Source organism: Brachycentrus maculatus, unplaced genomic scaffold (assembly GCF_059751285.1).
Source record: "Brachycentrus maculatus isolate JH-2025_06_01 unplaced genomic scaffold, ASM5975128v1 h1tg000102l, whole genome shotgun sequence".
NCBI lineage: Eukaryota > Metazoa > Arthropoda > Insecta > Trichoptera > Brachycentridae > Brachycentrus > Brachycentrus maculatus.
In genome coordinates, this window is record NW_028280856.1 from 2,202,287 (window position 1) to 2,220,659 (window position 18,373).

An 18,373-nucleotide genomic window follows, 5' to 3' on the forward strand; every position below is an offset into this window, starting at 1 on the left:
ATGCATACATGACGTTTTGATTTTTTTAAATTTCCTCATAATCATTTTTCGTATTATAGAACATGATAATAATAATAATAATTGAGTAAGGGGTGGGCACAATACTAAATCAGCTGTATTTTGTCTGTAAAATGTAGTATTTTAAGTAGGTACCATAAAAATACATGACGAAAAGAAATAAAAGAGCAATAAATGGAAAAAACAAACCGTAGGAAGTTAATACATAGAAAAATAAAATAAAATAAAAACCTCAATAATTTTAAAATGAGGAAAACATTAATTAATTAAGAATACCCGGCAGTAAATAAATATAAAGAAAAAATAAATATATTTTTTTAATATAATAAATACACCTCATTATATTTTTACTCAATGATTTTTGTATTGCTCGCGTTTGTATGAACACACGTCGAAAGAGAATTTCAAACATCCAAAGTCACGCACAAATGTGTGAATAAATTTATCATTAACCTCATAGTGTACATTTTAAATTCACTTTGACCTTATTGGCTGAAATTTGAGGTTCACCTAGCAACGGGTTGCATCTTCCGCCTCCGGTTCTCCGAAGCTCGGTGGGCTCCACCGGAAGGGTGAAGGAAGGGGGGCGGGGTCAAACGAAGCCCCCACCCCGGAGCTTTCGAATGAGCATAAAACCGTGTCGCATGGTTGGAATAATCACAGTTCGCTGATTGACTCCAACACAAGCAGTTTCAAGGGATTACTGTCGAGTTATCGAGATATTATCACGATGAGGTGCCTTGCGTTAGCTTTCTTGCTCGTGGCGGCGGCTTCGGCCATGCCGACTGATAACAGTGACGGAGTTATGGCTTCGGCTTTCAAGTTTGTGAAGGAGTGCGGCGAAAGTGATCTTTCCCTGTGCTTTAAGGTATTATTCTCACATGGACCATACTACAACCCTAAAAAAACAATAGATTTTCCCTTTTAACGTTTCATTTTGAGTCACAATAAAAATATTCCCGTTAACGTATAAAAAACAAAATAATTAAAAAAAAAACTTATCGTATTAGTAAACGCATATAACTAGATGAAAAACTTAATTTAAAATTTATATATGTAACACATTTAAAAAAATCCAAAACATTTGATTCCAAAATTTCAAATGATAAAAAAATAACCACTTCATAGTTTTTTTTCCACATAAAGATGTTATTTCTTTATATAAAATGCAGTTCCACCAAGATATTTCAGTAAAAAAAAGTTGTATCTGATTTTTTTTTAAAAACATAAAAAACCATTATCAATGTAAGAAAAAAGCTTAGCATTTGCGTATAAATTTTAGAAACATCTTTAAACGCTTTTTTCTGAAATAACTTCAGATTTGGACCTCGAAAATATATTTAATAATCATTAATTATCCTATCATTGTGTTTTTTTCAACTTGTCAAGTTGTAAAATATTATTTTAATGCCACTAATCAAATCGATGCCTCTTTTTTGTCACAGGAAAGGGCTCTCAGGTTCGTAGATAACCTGAATGGCGATGTCGAAGTATCCGAAGGCATCTCCCTTGTGGCCTCTCCCGAAAGCTCCAGGCAGCAAGGCGCAAGGTCCCTCGAGGAGCCTCTCTCCGAAGACGTTGCTGTCAGAGAAAACCAAGTCGAGGGCCGTCTGGTCGACAGGGTAGCCAGATTTCTGGAAGGACACACCCTCCAGTTCAAGGTTCCCAAGGACTCCATCGATGAGATGAAGAGGTCCATGGAAGAAGGTAATAAAAAAAACTTATAATCAATCATTCACTAATTTTGATCACTCGTTTTTCAACTGGACAAAAATGCATTTCAATTCAGACTGAAAAATATTACTCAAATAGTTTGTGCATACAAGCAAAAAATACTGATTTCTTTAAAATGTGATAATCATTACATTTTTGGGAAAACCTTATTTTCTTATATTTTTTTTATAACATGTATTTGAATACATGATTTGAACGTATTTTTTTTATCCTTACTACATTTTTTACCTGCATTTAAATCTCTGAAATAGAAACTTTACGAATAATTATTTTTAACTCAGTTATGATAATAAACCATAAAAATAAGTATCACGTAAAGTTAAGTCATTATATAAAAAAAATAAACCTAGATCGTTTGTTGGGATGCATTTCTTATTATATCTAACAAAAAAGCCTTATTTTTTCCACATAATAGAGACTAAGTGGACATTTTTTGGACAAAATTACTAAATGAATCCGGTATATAATAAAGTCGGTATAAATATAAGAATATGATAAAATCATAAGCTTTAATAATTTATTTCAATCAGTTTCTTTCATAATAAATAAAAGAGAGCCTAGTTTCTCAGCTGAAGCAAGAAATTTTAAGACTTTAAAATATTACCTTTATCTCCGTAAGATATTATATCATCTCAAATACACCTTAATACAACTTATTACAGTCCAGTGAATCACTTTCTTTGGTGTTTGGTTCTTCCTTTTTTCATTACGTGCTTAAATCCATTACGCGAATAGCACCATAAAAAAACCTCATTCGCGGCTTCATCTCGCGATTCATTCAATTCTACAAAACGTAAAATAAAAGTAATACCACGCTGTTTCTGTACTAGACAAAATAAAAGCACGGAGAATGGCTCAGACTGAACGTAACAGGGGTCATTGTCACGAACACGTTATAGGATCAGTTGTATCACTTTCTCTAGCTTATTCGGCTTTAAATGATTTTGTTTTAATTTGCTTACATAATGTTATTTCACTGAGCTTGCTCATACATACACCTGCAAAGACGTGAATATGACAATTTATGTATGGAAATATTTCCTTCAAAATTTTACTTATAATTTTTTTAACAAAATATATTCATGAGACATGGGACTAGGGAAAGACTTTTAGTAAAACATTATTTTTTGAAGAAAGTTTCATGAGATTAACTTTATTTATAAAATCATTATGAACAGTTTAAAAAGTACATATTGATTAAACAAACTTTTCTATTAAAAAGCAGATTTTTTCTTGGTCAAGATGAACGATGACATAGGTGCATACGTCATTATTACGAGAAACTCATTTTCTACTTCACTTTATCAGGTCACAAATACCGAGTTTATAACTAACCTACTTGTGTGTAAAATAAATGTCTTTCTTTTTCGAAAATGTCGTTTGTTGGGGATAACTGAAGAGCGTCTAGCTTGAAAAACACAATTGGAAATTGTCACCATATGCACTTTCTAAACGACTTGGCGACGCGAGTCCAAACTATACATGGGTGTAATGAGATGTCTCTCCCATAATGCCTTTTCAATAGTTTACAAAGGTATAAAAAAGATTAGTATAAAACGTGAGACGAGTAAGATTTTAGATTTAAATAAATGAGAAAATAAAACGGTTTCTGTCAAGTTAAATATCAGTATAATAATGGTAGGATCTTCAATTTAAATTGATATCGGAGGCATCTTTGTAAACCGACGTAATTCGTTACAGGCCGTTATCGAAAATAATACCACCCGGAATGAATTAACGGTCAAAGACGCCCGAGGTACATGATACGTATTGTGAACACGAATAAATTTGATCCTCGGAATGAGTGACCCACAAAAATAATGCCCACGCATGCGTCCATTACCGAGAAATTCAACTTTCTCCTAAAGACTGTATCGAAAATACTTTGTTCATCCGCCTGATTACCATACGACGATGAGTCGAATTAAAAATCGACATCTTACGTATGGCTCGTTTCCACGTATCTAAAAAAAATGTCGATTCGGGTTTCGTTCGAAAGCCCCGCGCGTTGATGTCTCTCCGGTAATGTTGTAGGCTGTGTGGCGCGCAGGCCACCGGTTTCCGGATGCGGAAGTAGGTCAGGAGAAAGTGTATCTCCCGCTCGGCAGATGGCATCCAATGCACCTTGGGCGAGTCTCGGGGTTTCGGCTTTCGGGGATAAGTGTTCACGAACGATTACGTTCCTCGTCCGCTCCCAAGGAACCGGTTCTGGGAGGACGCGTAAGGCATTTCATCGCCTTGAAAAAGACGATTACATTTCACCTACTTTTTTGAGGATGCGCCGAGATCGAACTCATTTGAATAATTTATTCAAATTTATTCAGACAGCGAGCGTTTCCGTGATTTCTTATTATTAAGCATTTAGTGCGGACACTTGTTCCAATACAAAGGGAACGTGACTCAATTACCGGTTATAGATCAATCGTGACTGAAGCGAACAATGGCAACAATCAAATTTTACTCCACTCTAATGTTATATCTTCAAAAGTCGCACAATACTTTTGAACCAATTAACCATTGATATTTGTATAATTCAACCCCATTCACATACTGATAATATTCACATTAATAAAATAAATTGACTGCAATAAACGCAACAAAAAGGGGAGTTCTCACAATGCGAGACTAATGCCAAGTTCACACAATAAAACCATCATTCTAGGCGCTGTATTCTCGATCTTGAATTCAGTCAAGGTTTTATTTAATAGCCAATGTCGTATTCACAATATCGGCTGACCTACTGAATGCGTGTCGTCTCTTATTTATGGATATTTACTGGCATAGTTTTAAGGCACCCACTATGCGCACCCATTGAATACTTCTCAAATTGATTACTCATTTTACATTGCAGTGATGATGTTTCGGTTTTGCGTATCCTACATACGTTATTATACGTAATTGCCAACTTTCTTTATTTTTACCGTTATTTACGGCAAAACTGATACGCAGTTTAAAGATAATTCGTTTAAGAAATATGCAAATTTGTTAATAAAAAAAAAACCATTAGGCACACATATTATCGTTATTCTGCATGGTATACTAATCGCTTCACAATTTAATGAATGATAAACTATCTGAGGAGAATTTCTAGAAATACGTTTTAGGTTGTTAGAGTGTGATAAGGAAAATCGCATTAATTAAAAAGAAACACGGATTTTTAATTTATCTTTAACTAGGTAAATGCCACTTTTTATTAAAATATGTTGTAACACATGTTTTGATGCATTTGACATTATTATCGAAGGCATTGTTTTTGCAACAGGCTCGAGAGAATCTAGTTTATTTTAAGCTTAGTAATAACGTGGAATGCATCAAAACACGTGTCACAATAGATTTCAATAAAAAGTGCTACTTATTACTCCAAAGCTACGTTCAAATAATGTTTGTTTTTTTTTATAGTTAATATTTTTAACATTTAAAGCATTTACCTTGTAGTAAGTCATTATTACATTTATATAAAAAAAGTTACTTTTTACATGTCAAATATTTGTATTGTTAGTAAATTACCACTCAACGAGATTTTTGTCGACCGGTCTCGAAATGTACGCATCTCTTCGTCAGGATAATTACTATATCAGTATGCAAAAATATTACACGTCACTACAATTTGCTATGTTTAATTGTTCAGGTCGCAAGAAGAAGAAGAACAAGATGCTCATGCCCCTCCTGCTTCTGCTGAAGTTGAAGGCTGCTGCCCTCATTCCTCTGGTTCTCGGCTTCATCGCCCTGATCGCCTTCAAGGCCCTGATCATCGGCAAGCTGGCCCTCCTCATCTCCGGAGTCATCGGCGTCAAGAAACTGCTCGACTCCAAGGGTGGCCATGAGGTCCATGACGTGCACCCCCACTACGCTGAAGAGCACCACGCCCCAGTCCATGGTTGGGGAAGAAACTCACAGGACCTGGCCTACAACGCCTACAAACCTGAATAAATCAAAAATTTTCTCCACCCTAACTAACAGGCCGCTGTTCTTTGTAACGGACTCGAGTTAATCTAGTTCATTTTAAGCTTAACACGTCGAAACGTGATGTTACATTAAGGTGTACCACCACCCTTTCGACGGGATGTTCATGTCCCGAGTGAATTTTCGAAACCATAATAGTCATACTTGATCCAATCCGTTATTTAAGGTGCTAGCACCCTCGAACACATTATTTATTAATTAATTTATTCTAATTTATTAAACTGTTATTAAATTAAATAATACGTTAGTTTGATTGTTTGTTTTTTTGACTTTCCACGTGCTTGACGGAACATTAGACTATTCATTTCTTTCGTTGTATTAGAGAGACTTATTATACAAGAATGACATTTACTTCACGCGACTTTCTGAATTATATCAAAGACTTATTTTAATGTAATTATTATTTAATTTTATGATTTTTCTTTAAAAAAACTTTGTAAATACTTTCCTTCGCTCAAAACTACTTTTTATACTCTATTTTAACTTTTCTTTTTTTTTAATATACATGACAATACTCGATCAATACTTAGAAATAATTGATTTATGATACTCAATTGACTTTATACGAATCATGTCTATTTTAATTTTATTGTTTTATTATTTTTGTTTATTTTTAGTTAATTTTAACATCGATGTACATTTCTTTTAATATACTTAGTTAGTACTCTTAATACTTGCTATATTAATGTGCCTACATACATACCTGTCAATATTATAATTTTATTATTTGATTACCAATCGTACCTTATTGTACATATATACGATCTTAGTTAATTTTCGTTTTTAATATTATTTTGTTTGTTTAAGTTTCGTTCTACTTGTTTATATTTTGTGTTTTTTTGTTTGTTTTTGTTTTACCGACTTTACAGTACAATTTATTAATGTTCGTGTCGTCAGCGTAATTGTAATTAAGTTTACTGTTATATTAAATGCAATCGATCGAAAGAATAAATAATAATAAAAAACGTTTATAAAATAAAAATGACTTTCAATTTATTTATTAATTTTTACATTTTACAACTTAACAGAAAATGTTTTAAATATATACATATTGTATATTGAATCGAACTTGGGAACACTACCACGGTAGCCAAGCGCGGTTATCAATACCAAACAAATTTATAACATAAAAATACTGGTTCAGTATTAAGTTATAATAATTTCAAAGAAACATTTTTATATATTTTTTTAAAAGTTAAATTAAAAAAATGAAAATTTCTTTGAATCATGAATGAGAAAAATATATCGTCATACTTAACGCGCATACAGAAAACATAATTTTTTTTTCCAAATAAACTTCATCTCTCCATATGGTTTTCCATAAACTCCTCTTCAGAGATAAATGACAAAAAAACTGAAGGGTAGAAAAGTTATGTTCAAATCATTTTGTTAAAAAAGTTTTAAAGACGATTCATTGAAAAGGGTTTATTAATATGTACGAATAGCCAATATAAATAATCGGACATAAATGTTCACAACGTTTTCTGTGTGTCCAAATCATTGTTCGAAAATCTAAGTTTTTCTACTTATGAGTTATTTTTACATTTTGACATCTCAACATAGATGAAGAAGAATATGGGTCTGGGTATTTACAGGGCTTGTGTTAAAGGCTGGAAAAATCACTCAACATACGTGTAACATCCACCATAATTGACAACCACACTACTCAAATTTTCGGACAACAACAATTCATAAATATAATAATAATATTATATTCACAATTAACAATATGAGAATTACAAAAACCTACTCCTATTGTTCATATTCTCGGTGTTAAGAAATGAGGATCAAACATCTCTCCAAATTTTTCAACGTTCCAAGGACTCAACTCTAAAATTTAGACTAATTTTCACAAATCACGTTTCATAATTTACTGATTTCATCGAAACACGTGTCACAAATTCATATTGTAAATAAAGTGATTATATATTTATACCGTCCGCCTCCGTAGTGTAATGGTCAGCACGCTCGGCTACCGTTCTGGAGGTCCCGGGTTCGATTCCCAAGGGGGGTAAAATAAATAAAAGTGATTTTTTCACTGTAATATTTGTTCAATATTACCCTGGACTGGTACCTGAAGCGGAGGGCTGATCACCCTTCCTTCATGTGTAAATGATAAAGATAACACTGCGTTTATATGACACAGTGCCCTATGCACCATTGGGGTGCGGATAAGGGTTTTATTATTATTATTATTATATATTTATAACTCAACACGCATTTTCGTGAATTTTTTGTATCTTTGCACGCATTTTCATGTTCCTCCTGATAAAAAATAAGAAACATATCGTAGTCGCAGAGGAGAAAGTGACCAACTAACAAAACGTAAAATGTTCAGTCACTTAAGTCATTTTTGCTTAGCAAGAAAATAAAAGTCAATGCAATTAGTCATTTTTAACAAGTCAATATATTATCCTTCCAAGTTTAAAATCCCTTTGGCATTTTTTCAGGGCAATATTCAGTTAGTAAGATACCAAATACTCAATGATCACGTTTTTGTAAAAAAAATGCACTTGGTCACTTTCTCCTGTAGGACTACGATATACTCTTTCTTAACCTTTAACGTCCCAAATACTCAACTCTTTTATTTAGGTTTAAATTCATTGTGTTCATATCTTCCTTTTCTTCTTAAAGTATCGAGTTGGGTTCCCCAGACGTTGACTATCATTGTGAGAAAATGTTCTTATTTTGGGCAGTCCAAAATAGCTCCTCGACGTTCCGTACTCTTGTCCATTCGTGTACATTATAGAGCCACAAGATCCGCCTTCTTCCGACACCTCTTCGACTCTTGTTCTCATCCTTGATGATCAGTTTCAGTAGCTTAATATCTATCCACATTATAAAATAAAACAACTTTGTTTTCACCACATTTTTTATTAATACAATTTAACCTACCGGTGTCGACAAAAACCTTGTCATCATCAGGGTTTATTTTTATTTTAAAACATTAAAATACTCTCACCAAAAACTACCACACACTCCGTAAAAATCTTAAATGTTAAATGTTATATATTAAAAATGAATATTTAGGATTTTTACGGAGTATGTGAAAGTTTTTGGTGGGAGTATTTTAATGTTTTCAATGTTTTAAAATTAAAATAAACCCTGATGATGAAAGGGTTCTTGTCGAAACCGGTAGCTTAAATTTTATTAATAAAAAAAGAATCTCCGGAAAACATAATATGTATTCATTTTTATTTAGAGGTATTTTCCATGTTTAATTTTTAATGCATGAAATTTTGGAAATCTGTGTAATGTTGAGTTACGGAAAATATATTATTTTATAAGCCTTTCCTAATTTGGAAGCGCTTGATAGTGTGCGGAATACTCTTTCATGTCTTCTTACTCTTATCCGCAACCATTGGTGCATAGGGCACTGCATCATATTGACGCAGTGTTATTTTAATTGTTACTTACATGAAGGCGAGGTGATCACTCCAGCACTTCAGGGATCAGTCCAGGGTAAAATCAAATAAATATAATCACTCATATATATATATATATATATAAATATATATATATATATATATATATATATATATATATATATATATATATATATATATATATATATATATATATATATATATATATATATATATATATATATATATATATATATATATATATATATATATATATATATATATACATATATATATATATATATATATATATATATATATATATATATATATATATATATATATATATATATATATATATATATATATATATATATATATATATATATATATATATATATATATATATATATATATATATATATATTTATATAAATATATTTATATATATATTTATATATATATATATATATATATATATATATATATATATATATATATATATATATATATATATATATATATATATATATATATATATATATATATATATATATATATATATATATATATATATATATATATATATATATATATAAATATATATATATATATAAATATATATATATATATATATATATATATATATATATATATATATATATATATATATATATATATATATATATATATATATATATATATATATATATATATATTTATATATATATAGATATATATATATATATATATATATATATATATATATATATATATATATATATATATATATATATATATATATATATATATATACACCCCTGGACAAAAAAATTTACGAGTCCTCAAAAAAACTAAAATTGACACATAATGAATTATTCTTGATATTTAATTAGTTTTTTTTGTATTGTTTAACATATGTGATGACTACTCGTTACTTCAAGGTTAAAATGAAAGATCTTACTCATGAATTGTACTTAGAAATTGCCATTATATACCAGGTATCAGATTATCCGAACCTAAGAGACCCATAACGGTTCATTTATGGTCGAGTGTTTGTGATGGAGTAATAAAAGACATGTAATTTTTTTATTCATATTTAAGAAGAAGGTTCTAATCGCTTTATTTTAAATTAAGGTATTTTACATTTAAACATATTTATAACATTTAAAAATGTTTAATACTTAGTGAATTCACCTTTATTTTTTATAACATGTAAAATTCTATTATTTAACGAAGCGTAAAGCGAATCTTAAATTTCTGATGTTATTTCTTCTTCCTAAACTTGAATCAAGTTTTTTTTTAATTCCTCAATGTTTTTTTATTTTTTTTTCCCAACTTTTTTTTTCATAATCGCCCATAAATTTTCTATCGGGTTCAAATCAGGACTATTCCCGGGCCACGTCAACGATTTTAAGCCAATTTTATCTTTGTATTCAATGATCTGTAAGAAAAAAAATAAATTATTTATCAAGTGGTCTACAAAGTGCATTAAAAAATAAATATTTGTACTCACAGTGCGGGCTCTATGGCACGGCGCCAAATCGTCCTGAAAAATCGGGTCCGCGGTATACTGCGTAATGTCCTCGATTGTTGGAATAAGATGGTTTTTCAGCACTTTTTTGTACTGGATGGCATTCATCGTACCCTGTATAAAATTTAAAGGTCCCAAACCGTACGCTGTCATGCACCCCCAAATCATGACGTAGGGTGAATGTTTAACGGTTCGAGGGACGCACGACGGATGGTATTTTTCCCCAAGTTTTCGTCGAACTATCTTTATGCCGTCTGGACCAAAAAGGTTGAATTTTAATTCATCGGAGAAAATAACATTTTGCCAATCCTCCAAGGTCCAATTCTGGTGCTCCTTCGCCCAATCCAGTCTAGCCTTCTGCATTTTGTTCGTCAGTAATGGTTTCTTTGCGGGACTTCGTGCTTGGAAACCATGCTCCAACTGCCGCCTGAACACTGTTTTTACTGAAAATGTTGATTAGCTAGTAGACTGCACCTCTGCGTGTATTTTAAGTGCCGTTAAAAATCGATCGCGCATAACAATTTTTTTTATTAATCGATCATCTCGGGCAGATGTCGCGCGCCCCCATCCGCTTCCTTTTTTCCGTTCTATGGAGTCAGTTTGTTGGAATTTTTTAAATAAAAACCTCACTGCACCTTCTGAATACCCAACTCGACGAGATATTTTACAATTAGATATGTTTTGTTGCGACAGTGTGATTATTTTGGATTTTATCGCTATCGACATTTGCTTTGCACTTTCCATGATTGTTGTGTTATGTTCCCTCAAACGCGGGTAAAACAAAATTGTTGAGACATTTTAAAATGTAAATATTGTAGAAAGGTGACACAAAGTGTCTTCAATTTATTGAACAAAAGAAAGAGGTATCAATAAAGGATTTCTTAGAAAAAGAGTTCAGTAAAGTCAAGGCGTGCGGTAGCAAGTAAACTCGTAAATTTTTTTGTCCTGCGGTGTATATATATATATATATATATATATATATATATATATATATATATATATATATATATATATATATATATATATATATATATATATATATATATATATATATATATATATATATATATATATATATAAATATATATATACATATATATATATATATATATATATATACATATATTTATATTTATATATATATATATATATATATATATATATATATATATATATATATATATATATATATATATATATATATATATATATATATATATATATATATATATTATATATATATATATATATATATATATATATATATATATATTTATATATATATATTTATATATATATATTTATATATATATATTTATATATATATATTTATATATATGTGTATTTTCACCCCCCTTGGACCTCCAGCATGGTAGCTAAACACACGAACCATTACAAAATGGAGGCAAACATATAATGTCACACCAAATAAATATTGTACTGTTAAGTCAAGGCGTGCGGTAGCAAGTAAACTCGTAAATTTTTTTGTCCTGCGGTGTATATATATATTTATATATATATATATATATATATATATATATATATATATATATATATATATATATATATATATATATATATATATATATATATATATATATATATATATATATATAAATATATATATACATATATATATATATATATATATATATACATATATTTATATTATATATATATATATATATATATATATATATATATATATATATATATATATATATATATATATATATATATATATATATATATATATATATATATATATATATATATATATATATATATATATATATATATATATATATATATATATATATATATATATATTTATATATATATATTTATATATATATATTTATATATATATATTTATATATATGTGTATTTTCACCCCCCTTGGACCTCCAGCATGGTAGCTAAACACACGAACCATTACAAAATGGAGGCAAACATATGATGTCACACCAAATAAATATTGTACTGTCAGTTCGATCTCAAAATCTTTAATTTGTACCCAAAATTGTACTACAAATCAAGCTGTGACACCATGAATAGTAATATTTTTTAGATTTATATTTATATGTTTATATTTTGAGTATGTGGGTTAGATACAATATATTAAATCGAATAAATTAGAATTCTTAAAGTTAAGATGTATCACATATGATTTAGATTCCGTTAGTCAAACTGCTTAGCGATTCAGAGGCGTGGAGGTGTATTCTTTATACTAATTTATATGACCGGGTCAAGTGACGCACCCATGCACTATGTAGGTCCAAGTTAGTTCTTTCAAATAGCTAGATAACATTATGGTATTGTTAAAAATAATGTGTCTCGTTTAAACATAACAGCAACAACAAAACAATTGTGACATATCGCTTACTCCTTTCAAGAATCGTCAATTTTCAGTTTTGCATGTTTTCGGAATGCCCAGAAAATGTACTATATCCCAGAAAAAGAGGCATATTTTCAACTTAATATTTACCCGCTACAGGGCAGAAAGTGTTGTATTGGCATTTTGAAGAAAAGGTATCGTTTAATTATTATTTTTTTAAATATACTTAATATTTTTCAAATGGAGAAAAAATCTTCAGGTTTTACCTAAAAAGATCTGTTGCACAGTAAAAAGTTCAGTAAGTGGCTTGATATTAATTTTAAATACATTATATTATATTTTTAAACTTTAAAATCGTTCTTCTGAAAAATCAAGTTTTCTGACTTTTGACGTTCATGAAAGGAGTGAGCGATATTCTTTCCCATGTTAGCTCTTGGCACCGTCTATGGTTGAGTTAATTTTTTTTATTTATTTTTTATTTAGCAGATACCAATATAAAATGTATGTTAGATTCTTCCCGAATCATTTTACATATTCAATTTAATTCAATTCCATTTATTCAATTAAAATTAACACATACATTACAAACTGATTTAAAGCGAACTAAGGTAAGCAAGGCCACTCTTGTTAAAGATGTAGAAAAATCCTACTTCAAAATACCCTCTCAGATCCATAGGACAGACCAATATCCGGATATTAGGATAAACTTTATATTATCAGATGCCGTCGATATATCAGGGGATGCTTAAAAACATGATTTAAAATTTTTCTTAAACTTATATTTGGACCAGTATTTTTTTAACCATAAATTTGATTATTGCGGCTGTTAATCATGGGAAGGAGAGTGAATTCTATACATAAATAAAAAATCACTTAAACTGATGATAGATCGCTAACCCTGTAAATGCCCAAAATTTCAGATTCATTTACACCAATTTGAGTGTGTCTAAATACTTGTTCACAAATATGGGTTATCTCCAATTACAGGAGGTATTTTTCATGTTATTTTTTGACATCTCATCAAAGATGAAGATACGGAAGTCGGGGCATTTACGGGGCTGACGACCGTACACGTGTGTAAGTGATCAATAAAACCAGCCTATTCTTCTTCATCTTTGATGAGATTTCAAAAAATAATATTTCATATTCTCCTTCATACACGTTGAGATAAACTCTATAAGCACTTGATATGTTTTGTGTTTTTTTTAATGTCACGTATGTATTTAAATGACAATAATTATTTTAATTATTTCAGCTAGGGATTAGAACCATCTCATGCTGTTGAAGGTACTGTGACCTGTATATATCTATTGTGCTGGGAAGATGGGTATTTCTTTTAACTCTCAAGGTGTTAAATAAAGTAGTAAAATATCAAGGTGTAAGAATTAATATTTAATTTTGGTGTTAAAATCTAGATGTTTTTTCATCTTCTACTACTACTACCATCACGCCGTTTCCCCGACGGCGTAGGCAGAAAGGATGGAACGCCACAGTCTTCTGTCCTGTCATACACTCCTCGCTTCCTTCACATCCATGCATCTAATAATTAATTTTTTTATTCGGGATTTAATCATACCGATTACGCACACTTTTGACAACAGATTTTAGGTTTTGATTGATCTGGATTCGCCAAGTCTTTTTCGGTCATCTTCGTTCTGCTTCCCCGCTTACATTCGCTACATATATTTTCTTAGTCATTTTCTCGTTATCCGTTCGCTCCATGTATTTTATAGATGTATAAAATTGCAAAAACGTTGATATAACATTTGTATAACGATTTTCTCTATAATCAACGTAGACCCATGTCGATAAGATAAATGTGACAATGGACAATATTTTATAAAGTGACGTATTTTGACGCAGTTTTTAAATACAATAAAAAAAATAAAACTTTCATATTCAAATACTAAAGCATTCATCCTAGCGTCGCCTAACGAGGAAAGCAGTAACAAAACCAGACAAAATGGTTTTGTTTTGTGGAAAGTCTTTCTGTTGGAGCTATTACTTTCCTAATCACTCGTTAGATGGCGAACGTAACAAATTCAATAAAAATATTTGAAAATATTTTAATCTTTAAGAGAAACAATAATTTAAACATTTTGATAAATACCATAAATAAAAATGTATTATTTAAAAACATCCTGGTAATAATAATATTGTATTTTTTATCAAAATGTTTTGTTGATTAATATATGATTTTCATTGAATGTAATTAACAATTGTGCTACACAAATATTTAAAATATGTATGGACATTTGTATCTTAATTAGAATTTTTTTTTTTTTTGATAAATACCATAAATAAAAATGTTTTTTATGATCAAATGTTATGATGTTTAATTTACGTTTAATATTTCATTAAATTCAAGTAACAATTGTACACAGAATTAAAAAACAAAAATCATAAAAAACTATACGTTCGTTCTATATAAAATATAACCCCAATGAAAACGTAAATTTTCTTTATTAAAATAAAACACTTGAATAATTCACTTTATTGAGTTTTATTTTTATTTACGATTAGTTTCGAAAACGACCATTGTTTTCATCTTCTGGTACAAATTAAAACTAAAGAACAAAAATATATTTAGGTGTATATATAGGATAATAAATATGGGTAGGGGGGGTTAAAAATAACATTTTTTGTAAAAGAAATCATTGATAATAATGATGACTTGATTGAATTATTAAGTATATTATAAATTTTCTATTAACTCATAGATATTGCACTAAGCTTCTTGACCTCTCCTAAATATTTTTTTTTAAATCAAAGTGTTTTGTTTTAAACTTTAGTGATTTTTTTAGTGTACACATTATTCTTTACTTTCATGATCATTCCATTCCTTGGGATCGTGACATAAGCGAGACAGACTACGTTCGTAGGGGCAAATCACGCGTTAGAATGGTGAAGAAAATACGTATTCGTGTATTGCCAAAGCATGCGTAAAAATGCTTTGGCGACAAGTCACTTTACATACGTTACAAATTGTAGTTATATCAACTTGGTATAAAACATCTGTCGTACCTCTTTATATGAAAGAAAATGGAAGGTTGAGCACCCCAGGGTTTTCGACCTGGAATTTGTCTGGCCCTAATATCGCAAGTCCTAGGATGCTCAGACTTACATCTTCTTTAATGTAAGGAGGTATGGAAGATACAGGTTTCATATCAAGTCGTGACTATTTATTTACTCGTATTATTAATATTTAAAGCATTTACTTTTAGTTTTGAATATTGAAAGCATTAACTTTGTGGATCAATATTATTTTGAGACATAAAAATACTTTGTTTTTTGTTCCACTTTTTATTAACAACCAACTTGTTTCGGTTGTTGCCGAACAACAGGTTGTTGCCGAAACTAGTTGATTGTCAAAAAAAATGTAAGTGGATCAAATAAAAGTATTTCTATTTTTCAAAATAATACATTTACGTTATAGTTAGTCATTTTTACATTAATATTTTTTCAAAAATGTTGGTAATGTTAGTATATAACCACTCACCGAGATTTTTTTGTCTACCGGTTTCGAGCCGTACCCGTCTCTTCGTCTGGGCAACTACTACATGCTGTGGTAGTGATTGTCCTGTGGTAGTGATTTGCATGCTGTGTGAGTGATTGTCCTGACGTAGAGACGGGTACGTCTCGAAACCGGTAGACATAAAAATCTCGGTGATCGGTTATATACTATGTTACTTACATTTTTTAAAAAAATATAAAAGAACTTATATATTGATATCTCATCCTTAGAGTAAAGTATACAGTGTCTGATATAAAAAAAATATATACTTTAATATTCCGGGTAATACAATCTGTGATGCGTTAGCTATGCATTATAGAATTAAATAAAAGAAATGACTAGGTTTAACCATTTAAATTATTTTTTGGCATATCAACATGGATGAAGAAGAATATGGAAGTCTAAATATTTACGTGGCATACTAAATTATTTTCTCATGTATGTGATTTTAATCCAGGATTCGGACGTCACATACAAATATAAGAGTTTCTACTCAATAAAAAGCTTCTTTGTCTCACCAACAGAAAATTTGTCACTAGTGAAAATTCTAATTAATCTTGTTTAATGATTTTAAATTGGATCATATGTTTAGAACTTCCAAGAATTTGAGTAGTGTGGTTGTCAATGACGGGTAAAATTGTTGAATGTTACACGTATGTAAATTGATCTTTTAAACCAGTTTATGACAGTCGTAAGCCCCGTAAATCCCCAGACTTCCATATTCTTATTCATCATTGTTGAGATGTCAAAAAATGATGAAATAAATAACTCCTATAATTTGAGATAATCCAGATTTGTGAAGAAGTTTTTGGACACACTCAAAATGTTGTTTAAAAAGTTAATTTAAATTAAACTTTTCTACATAGTTTTCTTTTAATGAAACTCGTCTCTCAAAAGCAAACCCCAATTATTGTACTGTGGATACTTTGGCTCTTTAAAATTTAAAAAATATTTTACCATTGAACTTAACTCAAGATATAGTGAAGCGGTCAAAATACCTCCGCCTCCATAATGTAATGGTCAGCACGCTCCGTTACCTTGCTAGAGGTCCCGGGTTTGATTCCCAGGGGGGGTCAGATTAATATAAGTGATTTTTTCACACTTAATATTTATTCAATACTACCCTTGACTGATACCTGAAGCGGAGGGCTGATCACCTTTCCTTCATGTGTTAACGATCAAGATAACACTGCGTTTATATGATGCAGTGCCCTATGCACCATCGGGTGCGGATGAGGGTTAAAAGAAAAAAATGGCATGTGTCTTGTAGACATACCGCGCCAAAGAGAGGGTTAATTTGATCGTGAAAAAATAATTGTCTTTGTAAAAAAATATTACTATTTCGTTCACCTTTCTTTACGCTTGAAGCGTATACTTTCACGACATCCGTTGTGCTCAGAGTAGTTAAGAAGTACGGACCTTGACAATTTAATCATTCAAAGTGAAATTGTATTGTTTGGTTACTTACGACATTTTTAACCGTGAAAAATTTGACATATAATAAGGCAGGAGCGTAATGATACACGTGTCGCATTGACATTGTGACGGTTTATAAACATTGTCAATAGTAAACAGGGCTAATAATTCATTATATTTTTTTTTCAGAGAAACGACACCATTTTAGTTATCAATTACTTTTTGTTGTCGCTGTTTTGAAAGTGGTACTAAAAATAAATTTGAGCACAAGTTTATAGGATTCATATTTTATTTGAACAACTAACGTTTTTTTAACTTAGTACCTACTTAGCTTAATATAATAAATACGCGTTATTGAGTAAGCTTACATTTGATATTTTTAATGAATTATTCATCTTTACTCGGACATTAAAAGTAAAGTCTTGAAATATGATAAAAGGGGTGGAGGTGAACTTTTAATATTTCGTTTGTTGCGGTCTTAAAGTCTCTTT

At 30.0% G+C, this 18,373-nt stretch overlaps 1 protein-coding gene across 1 annotated transcript; it reads left to right on the top strand.

The window, feature by feature from the left end:
• Positions 1 to 683: 683 nt before the first annotated feature.
• Positions 684 to 6,697, top strand: Osi9 (DUF1676 domain-containing protein Osi9). The gene is made up of 3 exons (XM_088258700.1): positions 684 to 886; positions 1,464 to 1,725; positions 5,381 to 6,697. Exons 1-3 carry the CDS (start codon positions 749 to 751, stop codon positions 5,680 to 5,682), a joined length of 702 nt encoding a protein of 233 aa, XP_088114826.1. The 5' UTR covers positions 684 to 748; the 3' UTR covers positions 5,683 to 6,697.
• The last annotated feature ends 11,676 nt before the right edge of the window (positions 6,698 to 18,373 follow it).